At 38.9% G+C, this 12,805-nt stretch overlaps 1 protein-coding gene across 1 annotated transcript in view; it reads right to left on the bottom strand.

Moving 5' to 3' along the window:
- ANTXR1 (ANTXR cell adhesion molecule 1) overlaps positions 1 to 12,805 on the bottom strand; it is a 252,763-nt gene that overhangs the window by 163,036 nt on the left and 76,922 nt on the right. The window contains exon 10 of the mRNA XM_043468945.1: positions 1,989 to 2,087. Within this exon, the coding sequence (XP_043324880.1) occupies positions 1,989 to 2,087 (99 nt within the window). The remainder of the gene's footprint in view (positions 1 to 1,988; positions 2,088 to 12,805) is intronic.

Here is a 12,805-nt window from a genome sequence, read left to right as displayed (position 1 = left end):
TAAGGGAATTCTATTCTCTTTTTTGTTATAAAATGTAATGCAGTATTTAAGAAAAAATCTTGAAAGAGGAAATATATACTATAAAAATGAAAACATAATATTTTAAAACATGGACATGGAAGTGGGAAAGGAGATTGGGAAAAGTAAGAGAATCTGAATTTGTCTTATTTTATGGGACAACTCAATGACATAGTTACATTCATAAAGTTGACAGAAAGATGAAAAATTGAATACGTTGCATTTTAAAATTTATTTATCTTTTCTATCCTCCATAGTTTCTTACTTTACTGAATATAAATGAACAAATAAAGACAATTAAAAAAAAAATTCCAGTATTTCCCCCTTAGCTAAGATATTTTAAATAACTGTTTGTTTGAGTTCAGGAGTGTTGCTTGCGGTATATAATATGGTTGAGTCACTGCCTTTCTCTTCTCCAAGCTGTCAGTGCCTGTGTTGAAAGCATAATTAGGTTTGTGGTTTAAACTAAACCCAACAGACTTTATTTCTTTTTAAATATGTATTAGATGAACAGACTGTGCAGGTGTTTGCAAGTTTATATTAGGAAAGGAAAAGAAGCTAGTTTCCCAAGAAATAAAATTTTATGGAGAAGCTGGAAAATACATGTTTAAAATGTCATTCTATAAATCCATCATAAAAAATTTGCATTTTTTTGTTATCTTAGTATAGAATCTCTGGGTAACCTTTCAAGCAACAGCAATGCTATACTCATGGCCATGCATGTTCAGAGAGGAGTTGGTTCTAAAGGCTTGCTTGTCTGGGAAGCCTTCTTTGGAAGGTGTTGATGTCTTTTGAGTTTAATCCTCAGGAGTTTCTAATCTTAGATTTAAGATTAAGAGGAGAGAGGGAAGGTGGACTTGAACATCACAAATTAAAGGAGGAAAATAAAAAGGAAAGATTCTGTAGGGGATGCATGTCCAACTGTCACACTATGACAGGATACTTGAAAATGTTTTCAAATAGCAAGTACATTCTGGATATGTGAGGGCATTTCTAAGTATCAGGAAAAAATAACTGAATATTTCAAATCTCTGGAGTTTCTCCATATACAGGAATTCCAGATGTTTGTAAAGAAGCCATTGCATATCTTTGTTTAAATATTCAAGCGGGTTTTGAGATGCTAAAGAGGGAAAAAGGCATACCCTTCAGTTCTTCCTTTTTAAAAACAGGATAGTACCTACTCCACAATGCTAACAGGAGGATAAAACCAGTGTGAAAGGTCAATAAATGAGTATCCTCTCCATCTTCTTTATCTTGCTACCTCCCAGAGCTGTTGTGGCAAAAAGATGTGAGGTATTTAAAAGGTCCTAGCACTGTAGAAAATACAGTCTATAATTGCTGTTTACTGCTACAGATACTGAACCAGTAATTATCTGTGGGATGAATGCCAGATGTAAATAATAACAGGGACTCCTGGCCATCTGTCTTAACATAATCCATCTGCCCCATCTTTCCTGGACAGTAATCTGAGTCACACATGTCTTTAACTTCCCTGCTACAAATGTCTTGTGAATGTGCCAATGTTGTGAGAATTCATATTTCCCGTGAAATGCACTTAGTTTTACATCCATCTTCCTGCATCTCAGGTCAGGTATCTACCCTGATGAGATTTTTTTGGCTTTTAGTTTACTCAGAATTAATAAATTTAGAACACCTATTTTTTTCCTCTTTTGCTTGAGAGTCCTGATATCTCACTAAGCCATGTGGAGCTCTGTACACCCTAACCAGTCAGGGCCTGAGAGTCTGGAACTTGGTACATGTATGCTGTGGACTCGGAAACAAGTGCCTGCTGCCTCTCCTTATGGGAGCAAGGGGACCGCAGGGGCCAGTTATGCCCTTTGCTGGTGGCCTTTCTAGCAGGGAGGACCCTTCTCTGTAGTTTCCTGGGTGTGGCTTTCCGGGAAGGTGGCTGGGAACTCCCCCTTCCCAGAAGCCAGTGGCAGAAACCCCCAAACTCGGCAAGAACTTACTGAGCGTGACTGACTCGTTGATCTTAAAGCTGCAGAGGACCCTGTCCACGTTGCGGGCGTGTCGGAAGCCATTCCCTCTCACGACTACTTGAAATGATTCTGAAATAAAGAATAATGACGAGACATCTTAATTGACTGCACAATGTTAACTTTAAATTTCCCATCTGCCCTGATTTAGGGTACTTGTTAACTATTCATCAAGCTTAAAATATTCAAAATCAGTTCAAGCTGGGAAACAGAAGCATCCGTGTGGGAGCCTTTCACCACTCAATCACTACCTTCTCACTAGTTGTCCACCAGGAAGGCACCGAACTTCTTACTTTAAATTCCCACCTTGGATTTGCCTTTACTGTTCCTCCTCGCTGGAATGCCTCTCCCTCACCTGTGTCCTGCAAACCTTACCCATCTCTCAAGTCGTGGCAGTTTTAAAACCTGTGATGTCTGCCACCAGAAGGCCTCCTGTGTCTCTTTTATACATTGGATGCACAGGGAAGGATTTCTTTAGAACTCAAGGTGCCTAGGGTTTTTGAAGACCACTGTCTTCTGGCATTCACAGCCTGTCCTGAATAGTGTAGCATGTGACTAGGTATCATTTGACGTTGTCCTTTTGTCTTTTCTTCGACAGCTAGAAAAGCATTCCTCTATGTTTAGAATTTGTTTGACAACAGTTTCAGCTCTCCTGTCTCTGCAGGGCACACAGTAGGAACACCTAATGTTAGGTAGGAGTAGCTGTACTCACCAGAGAAGACATGTCTTGTTTATGGGTGGCCGGTTGTCAAGTATTTCCCGTTTGAACTGACATAAGTCCTAGTGCAACTAGTGCTCTCTTCTCTCCAAATAGAAGAGATAATATAGCTCACTGGCCTCTAGCCCTGCATGTTAATTTCATGTTGGCATAATTCACACTGAATTAACACAATACCTTCATAAAGTAAAAATAATGATCCTCTTACTAAGGAGAAAAAAAACCCAGCTAATTAACTTATTAAATGTTTAGGAATATTTGCTTAAGTTTGATGGGAACTAATCGCCAATACTTCATTTTCTTTTATTTTTGTCATCCTTTTGTATATAAAAATTGGGGCGTGGGATAATGCTGTGTGGCACTAAAAAAAAAAGAAAAAGACTAAAAGTTAGAAGTCAAAGTGCAATATTTGTGAAAGTGGATCTGGCAGTGTAAAGTGCTATTCAAATGGAGATTTTCACTGGAGGAAGAATGGAATTAAAGGACTAGTATAGGGGACTCTTCCAAACTTTAATAAATGGCATGAATATATGTCACCTTCATTCCCAGGAAACTCATTTAGAGGTCATGTTTGCCAAGAGAATAATAACTGATATCAACTGCTCCCTCTTTGTGTGCCAGACTCTGTACTAAGTGTTGTCAATGTCTCATGTCATTTAAACCTCACTACAGGGAGGTATGAATGAGAAAACCAAGCTTAGCGAGGTTAACTAGCTGGTCCCCGATCACACAGCTGGTGGTCAGGATCAGAACTGGAATCCAGGTCTGTTGGGTGTCAGGTGCCATGTGCTTAGAACTCAGCCAGCATGCTCTTTACCATGAGGCTAAAATGAGTCCTCAATGTCTCGTGACATATGACTCATTTAGAGAGTAACACTGTGATTTTTTTTAAAGCTTATTTTATTTTTGTTTTTGGCAGGTTTGCCCGTTTTGCAGGAAAGTGGAGCTGGCCTGGCTGGGAGGCAGGGAACCCGAAGGAAAGGAAAGGAACCTAGAGGCTCTAAGGGTGTCACAAGGAGAAACAAGTTAGCAGAGGGCTGTTGAGAGCTATGAACGAACTTCACTGTAAGGAAACTGAAAGTTTGACGTTGTAAATGACTTGCCCAAGATCAAATAATATGTAATTGGCAAGCAGCAAAACTGGGTACTAAATGTATGAGTATTCACTGCCTTAGTTTTGAACTCTATTAAGGTCATGGGCACATGGCTTTTTTAGATCCAGTTACCAGGCTACCTGATGCCAGCTATGACCGTTTTGAAACAATGCATGAAGAAGAATGCCAGATTCTCACTTTGCTCCTTATTCCATACCCCAGACTGGGAGGCCCATCTATATGATCCCCTCTGACTCCCTGCGGTGGCGGGCACTGGCCTGCTGCGTTCTTCCCTCATCCAGCTGAGGATTCAAGCCATCTTTCTAGTTCCCCCAAACTCTGTCTTTGTAATTTTTCATTTCGCTTCAGTGGACAGAGAAAGCCAAGATTTTGGTGGTAACAAACAGGGGCTTATAGTCTGGGGTGTGTGATGCGAACAACGTAGTGAGAGTCTTGTATCCTTCTCCTTCTTGTATTGCTTCAAAATAGTTGTAGCTGGCATTACGAAGACAGGTCCCTGGTAGCTCAGACAGTAAAGAGTCTGCCTGCAGTGTGGGAGACCTGGGTTTGATTCCTGGGCTGGGAAGATCCCCTGGAGAAGGGAATGGCTACCCACTCTAGTATTCTTGCCTGGAAAATCCCACGGACTGAGGAGCCTGGTAGGCTACAGTCCATGGGTTCACAAAGAGTCAGACATGACTGAGCGACTAATATTACTATCTCTGGTTTATTTTCCTGTGGCCTTCTTTCTGAAATGCAAAAAGCTACAAGGGGTGGTCTGCAAAGGGAGAACTCGGGAAAGGTAAGCACCAGGTACGGGAAGTAGTTAGCATAGAGTTAAGGGGCAGTACATGCAGGATGTAACTCATGCAGAGCTAGGGACCACACATGCAGGATATAATTTACAGAGTGTCAGGTTAGTTTGTGAAAAGCAAATCTAGTCACAGACTACAGACTAGGAAGAGTTAAAAGTAAAACTAGGAGTGATCAACTCTTTCAGATGTGTTTATATTTCTTCCCTGACCTGTTCACTGTTTTCTTTATTTTCTTTGTTCTCAGGAAAGGGAAAGGAAAAAAAAAAAACCTAATTCCTCTATTTTCCTTTTCACTGCAACAGTATGAGTATTAAGAATTTAGATATGCATGTTGATGCATACATAGGATTGCTAAATTTAGAAGGATGAACTAAATAGTTTTCTTTATTTTTTCTTTTTTAAAAAATGTTATTATTATTATTATTTTTAACACCAAAAACATTTTGTATTGGGTTATAGCCGATTAACAATGTTGTGGTAGTTTCAGATGAACAGTGAAGGGACTCAGCCTTTTCTTTTGATGTCTGCCTGGCATGTGATTGATGACACTGTTGGTTCAACAAGCATTAAGTGCCAAGCATTGTGGAAGAATCTTATTGTACAATATCTTTTCATTCAGCTTAGCCTTTAGAAACTCATTTCTGTTTTTAGTCTGAATGCTGGACATCCAGAAATCTGCCATTGGATGTTTTTGCTGATTCAAAATGTTTCCTGCCTCACTGCTGGGCTTACTTTTCTTATTTCCTCAAAGATCGGTGGAAGGAGAGAAGATGCTGGAAATGCAGGCCATGTGCCAAGTTCTCTTCTCTTAAGGTCATATCCTAGCCTTAGCAGTGCTGCTGAGGGGTCCTCTGTAAGACAGGATTTCTGTCTAGTTGGGCCTGGCCCACCCCCAGGGTATTAGGAAGAAACACATCATGAATGGCTACAGTCCATGAACGGCCACAGTGGAAACCAAACAATTTAACCCCCAGGCCTGGGGAGCAGATGGAGGAAATGATGCTCTGGGAGGCACACCAGAGCAGAGTGCCTGGTACAGTTTCTGTGATAGGACGCACATTTGGTCTCCAGAAGAGCCCGAATATTGACCCAGCAGCCCAACTGGAATGTCAGCCCTTCACACGTAAAGGTTATGTAACAAAACCTTTGTCAAGTGGATCTACCAGCAAGCGATACCAGGCCACAACAGAACCAGGACATACTGATTGAATTACACTATTCACAAAGCCCTGAACCTGCCTCTCTCAATAAATACATCTAAGGATTTTTTCAGTTCAGTCGCTCAGTTGTGTCTGACTCTTTGTGACCCCATGGACTGCAGCACGCTAGGCCTCCCTGTCCATCACCAACTCCCAGAGTTTGCAACATGTGTGTTGGGTTACAGCTCCTACAAGAAGTGCTTAGAGATTGGAAAGCCTCAGGGAGGACTTTCTACCAGGAAATGATCTTTTACTCCATCTCTTTACATATTCTTTAAGTTAGCTTTAAGATATATATTTATTATGACTTTTTGTCACTTTATTCTCAATTATGACTTATATTTAAACTTCCTGATGAGAGAGGCCATCATTTCTTTTTCTTTAGAATTTTGGGCTGTGCTTAACCCAGGGCTGAGTCAGTGTCAATACTAAGCTCCTTTAACGAATGAATAAACAACATCTTGGGAGAGAAAGGGAATAAGGGAAGGAGAATGTGGTCATTTATTCAGGTACCAGTCAGATAAAATCCTGTTTATTTTCTGAGGCTTACTAAGGTCATTGAATGAGAAGATACCCAACATCATTAGTTATTAGGGAAATAAATCAAAATCCCTCCACACTCACCAGAATGGCTATAATAAAAGAGATGGACAATAACAAGTGTTGGTGAAGAAATTAGACCCTGTGTACATTGCTGGTGGGAATGTAAATTGGTGCAGTTGCTTTGTAAAACAGTCTGGCAGTTCCTCAAAAAGTTAAGCCTAGAATTACCATATGACCCAGAAATTCTATCCCTAGGTATACACTCAAGAGAATTGAAAACGTACATCTACACAAAAGCTTGTACATGTATGTTCACAGTAGCATTATTCAAAATAGCCAAAAAGTGGAAACAATGCAATTATCCATAAAATGATGAATATGGTATTCATACAATGGAATATTATTCATCCATATAAAGTAAATTCTGACACATGCTGTGATGTGGATGAAACTTGAAAACATCATGCCAAGTAAAAGAAGCCAGACACGAAAGGCTACATATTGCATGATTCCATTCCCTTTCATTTCCATATGAATAGCACAGATTAGCAGATCCAGAAAGACAGAATATTGTCTGGCAGTTGCCAGGGCTGGAGAGAGGAAGAAATGGGGAGTGACAGCTTAAAGAGTATAGTGTTTCTTTTTAAGATTATGAATATATTCTGGAATTAGATAGTGGTTTTAGCTGTATAACTTCGTGAGTATATCAAACATTACTGAATTGTACTCTTTGAAAGGGTGAATTTTAGGATATGTGAATTATAGCTCAGTTTAAAAAAAGAAAACTGTTAAGATCAGAGAATAGATTGATAAACTTATTGTATTCTCTCCTTTTCTTTTTTTTTTTTTTAAATATGGAACACATAGTTTTGTGATGACCTCAATAAAGATCCTTTAGCAATCATTGGATCTGAAAATGAGATATCTTTACATTCACCATTTGCTCTGGTCACCTAAGACTTTGTTGTTATCACTAACAAAATTATTGTTAGTGATATTTCTATCTTGTGAGTTAGTTTTAATTTTTTCTCCTATTAAATGCTTATTGTGACATGTAACATCTAAAATATAATATAGAGCTGGGTGTGTATTAAGTGCTTTCTGATGCCTAAATTACTCTAGAAGATTTAAAAAAACTTTTATAGCTATTTACTTTTTAGTGAGGTATAATTGATATACAAGGTATGTAAGGTGTATAACTGAAACATTTTGATACAATTACACAATCAAGGGGCAATACCACAATCAAAGTGGTAAACACACCCACCTCCCTCAGAAGTTTCCATGTTTCTCTTCATAATCTCTTCTTCCAGTCCCTCCCCATACCATGCAACCACTGATCTGTTCTCTGTTGTTGTAGATTAGTTTGCATTCTCTAAAATTTTATGAAATTGAATCATATGGTAAGTATTTCTTTTTGGTCTGACTTCTTTATACTCAGCATAATTATTTTAAGACTCATCCATAATTACTTTGAGGTTTATGCATAGCCTATTCCTTTTTATTGCTGAGTATTATTCGTTGTATGAAAAACCACAGTTGTTTATCCATTCATGCGTTGATGAACATTTGAGTTGTTCACAGTTTTTGGCTCTTAAAAATAGACCAGTTATAAATATCTGTGTACAAGTCTCTGTCAGAACATAAATTTCTTTTTTTCTTGGGTAAATACCTAGGAGTACAATGGCTAGGTCACGTGGTAGGTGTATATTTAACGTTTTGAGAGACTGTTAGAACTGTTTTCCTAAGTGAGAGTACCATTTTACATTTCCACCATCTAAGTGGAAGTATTCCTTCTAAGTGAGTATTCCTCCTTCAAACAGAAATATCTTTGAATGAAAAAGAAGACCAAGCAGAGAATTAAACAACTGATTCATAAGAGGTGCCTATGGGCCAGGCATGAGCTTTTTGAAAGAAAATGAAGAGTGAAAGGAACAAAACCACTTTTTGATGTTGCTTAAAAGTGTCTGGTTTAAGCTGCCTAAAAGTGCTTTCCTTTGCACTCACTCAGTCATTATTTATTACAAACAATGGGAAACAACAGAGTACAAATAATACAATTGCTTCTCAAATGATAATGTGGGGAGCTGATGATAACCTCCTTCCATTTCTGGAGGACAAAAGCTTCACATGTAGAGTAGTTGGCAAGCTGTATGCTTAATTCCAATTAGTTTCTTCCTGGAATATTGCTTACATACTAAAGTAGGCAGGGCCAATCCAACATTGGGCCAATTCTCCTAATTACACACAGGCTAATCTGCAAAACTGTTTAATTAGGAAATATAAAAAAAGAGTCTATATTGGAAGGGAAAGGGAATCATTTAAAAGCAGGCAGTGTCAAAGCTGGGGCTTCCAAGGTGGCACTAGTGGTTAAGAACTTTCCTGCCAATGCAGGAGATGTAAGAGATGTGGCTTCAGTCCCCAAGTCAAGAAGATCCCTGGAGGAGGGCATGGCAAACAACTCCAGTATTCTTGCCTGGAGAATCCCATGGAGAGAGGAGCCTGGTTGGCTACAGTCTATAGGGTTGCACAGAGTCAGACGTGATTGAAGCAACTTACCAGGCACATATGCAAAGTCAAAGGGGCTGTAAAGGTTTTCCACAGAGCAGGTGACTTCCTACATGTTTTGGAACAGGAACTGTAAATAATAGGGACTTAAGCACCACACCAAATGGCAACCATATGCTTGGCCTGGGTATAGGGGTGACAATGGGGAGAGGGGGGATAGTATGGTGAATTGCAAAGAGTATATGCTACTTTTAAAGGGAAGTTATTCAGTCTCTAATAATCATTATCATGTGATAAATACAGGCCCAGTGTTGCTAGATCTGATTTTTCAATACGAGATGAAAAATTTTTAGGTGAAATCAGACTTTTAAGTGTTAGTAATAATTTTTTTTTTAATTGCAGTGTGAATCAAAAAGAACATATGTGCAGACCAGAGAGGGCTTGTTGGCCACCAGTTTATAACCTCTGGCAGTGGAGGCTTTGGGGGACGGCTCTCTCTCCAAATAGTTTCACTCATGACATAGAATGAAATTCTTTTTGATCAGGGCAGATCCCTACATCTACTTCCCATTAAGACTTTTTGTTAAAATGCACAATAGTTCCAAGTGTACTGGTCTCTTTAGCAATTAAACAATAATCAGTCATTAATATCTTAGCTGACATTGAATTAAGTCTTTTAGAAACTTAAAGTTATAAAGGAGACCCAAAGGAGGAGTTCTCAGGACAGCATATGTTTACAGATGGTCATTCAGCTGTTGCTCACATAATTCTAGGGGTGGAAAGTTCAGACCATCTACTCCACTGTTGGAAAGCTTTCATTGTAAGAGTTGCATGTGTTAAGCCAAAATCTGCCTCCTTGAATTCCTCCCCGACTGCTCCGTGGTGGTCTCCTGAAGCTATATATAATAAGACCAATAATTCCTTTTTGCATGGGAGTTCTCCAAATATCCTTGTGTTTCAATTCTTTGTCTAAATCTCTGTGGTCATTTCAGTCCTTCCTCATCCCACAAGCATCTCATTAGCATCTCTTTGAGCAGATCTCTGCTATAGTGCTTTATACATGGTTTTGTATTTTATCTGAACATATGACTATCTCCTAGAGAAGACTGAGAATTTCATGGGGGTTGGGACCAGGCATGCATTTTGGTACTCAAATCTTTTCACATTGTTTGGTATATAGTAGACACTAAGAATTGATGGAAAAGAGAAAAATAAAGGAGGGGGAGGGAGAAAGAAGGAAAGAAAAAAGGGAAGAAGGAAGGAAGAAGGGAAGGAAGGAAAGAATCAGTGACTGGAATCTTAGAAGCTTGACTATCCTGCCTGTTCCTGTAAATGGACCTTGAGAGCTTGTTTGGAGGTTGTAGCAAGGGAACACAGCTACTTGTATATCCTTGACTGAAGAATGGACTACAGTCCATGAAGCACTATAGCATTCATGAACTATGCATGAAACACTACTGCGAAAGGTTATCCTCTTCTACTAAGCATACAGCTTCAGGAGGCACACACATGGGAGGGAGGGAGGGGACACCTGCCTAGCCAGCCAGATCAACCCAATCAATCCTATCTATCAATGGAGTGACAGATATCACAGCCAGGCTGCCCTCACATCCTGAATGAATTATTAAATGGTTTCTAGCTCCATCTCCTCTTCTGTTAAGAACATTTGTCAATGCCATCCTTAAAATATGGGACTTGGAGCCATGGTCTGAACTTGGAATAGTACAGCATGGAATTAGCTCTCTTACCCTGGACACTGGATGGCTACTGATACACCCTAAGATGGCATCAGCTTCTTTTTTGTCAAAGGCATTCTTGTTGGCTCTCAAGATAGCTATGCGTCTTCTGGCTTTTTTCTTTTTCTTTGTATGAACTGTTACTAAGTCTCAAAACTTGCTTGTATATGAAACTGTTTACAAGTTAAACATTTTATATTTGTCCCATTAAATTTCACCTTGTTATTTGCAGCCCAACATGGAAAGGTCTGTGTTGGATCTCAGTTTTGTCGTCCAGTGCAATATCTCACTGCCTCACTCAGAGCTCAGTTTGCTGTCAGAATTATGCCTGTTGCTGAGCTGTTGGTAAAAGCCAGCAGAGATCACTGTCTTGGGGGAATGCAGTCATCAGCATAGAGTGTCTTGAGTGGACAGGCCTGGGTGGGGCTTCATAGGAGGAGGTGCTCTGGTGGCCAAGGAAGGGAAGTAATTCAGAGAGGGAGGGGAGGGGGTTGAGAGGAAAGGTTTTGGATGAAAGCAAATTCTGTCTTCTTCACAGATCTGTCTAGGGTTTAGCCTCAATGTTTCCTTGTTTACTTTCTCCTTCAGTATATAGTGAGTTAGTGAATCATTTTGCAGATACTCTGAACTCTATATATTTCTCCAATTTTCTTTCAGTAGAGAAACACTGTTGTTGTTTAGTTACTAAGTCACATCTGACTCTTCTGCCACCCTATGAACTGTAGCCGACCAGGGTCCTCTGTCCATGGGATGTCCCAGGCAAGAATACTGGAGTGGGTTGCCATTTCCTTCTCCAGGGGATCTTCCCGACCAGTGGATCAAATCCACGTCTCCTGCATCGGCAGGTGGATTCTTTACCACCAAGCCACCAGAGAAGCCCAGAAAAACATACAGGCATGTTTTTCTCATCTAGGTATGATTTTATCAACATTCTCACATTGACCTTCAATCCTTATTAAGATGATACTTATGATAATAATATCACCTTGTTTTGTTATAACAGTTCATGGTTTTTAAAGCACTTTCACATAAATCTCCGGATCCTCACAGTAACCTAATGAAAATTTCAGAGGGGGTATGCCTGGGTCTACTTGACAGGAGTTCATAACCACGGGGAAGTGGTCCCCAATATTTCAAGAAAGCGATGCTTACTCCAAGAATGATCAGAGATAGACCTTTAAGAGAATCCTTGGAAGAACTTTTGGAGTAGGGATATCTTGTGAAAGTTTTATTTTCTTCTTAATATAGTTATTCTCTAATCAACATGTTTTAACCCTAATGATTCTAAGTCAAGAGAGGTGGGAGCTTGCCTTTTCAAAACCTATGACCAAGTCCCATTGTTCTGTCTTGTGTTAATTTTTTTCTAAGGAATAAAGGAAATGGGGGGGGGTGGATGAGGAGTTGGGGGTTAGCAGATACAAACTCGTATATATAGGATGGATAAATAACAAGGTCCTACTGTATAGCACAGGGAACTACCATCCTGTGATAAACCATAATGGATAAGAGTGTAAAAAAGAATGTGTGTATATACATATATACACACATACATACATATATAACTGAATCATTTTTCTGTACAGCATAAATTAACACAATATTGTAAATCAACTATACTTCAATTTAAAAAAAATAAAATAAATAGAATTGGATAGTTTGCTCTGATATGGGAAAGCTATTGTTTGTCTATAAAATACGCAATATTGCATTTCAGTCAGAGATTTAAAAAATATCCACAGGAAGATTCTTTGGACTAGATTTACCAGAGATTTGTCTATTTTATTAGCTCTTCATGGTCAAAGACACAGTTCCTGGGATAATTTATCAGTTAACTTGTTTTAATTTGTTTAAATTCATTAATACATTTTAATCTTTTTTCTTGTATTTTCCTTAGCTTAAAAAATATCTTTTACTTAATCATTTTTCTTTTCTATTTAATAAGAAACATACTAAAAACTGAATTTGTTAGGATCAGATCTTGTGGATCCTGATATTTCTGTGACATATTCATTATATTTATATATGTGGGCTTTTTATTGTCTTGAACACCTTGATGGTAAGTAAAGCAGATTTTGGTTTATTAATCTTTGATTCAAGAATTATTTAATAAGATATTTTTCCATTGTCCAACCTGTTGAGATTGTGGGTTTGAGGGGTCTTGTTCTGTCTTTGGCTAT

The sequence above is a fragment of the Cervus canadensis genome, chromosome 5, assembly GCF_019320065.1.
Source record: "Cervus canadensis isolate Bull #8, Minnesota chromosome 5, ASM1932006v1, whole genome shotgun sequence".
Classification (NCBI taxonomy): Eukaryota; Metazoa; Chordata; class Mammalia; order Artiodactyla; family Cervidae; genus Cervus; species Cervus canadensis.
Note: the sequence above shows the minus strand (reverse complement) of the source record. Positions and strands in the feature narration are given on the sequence as shown.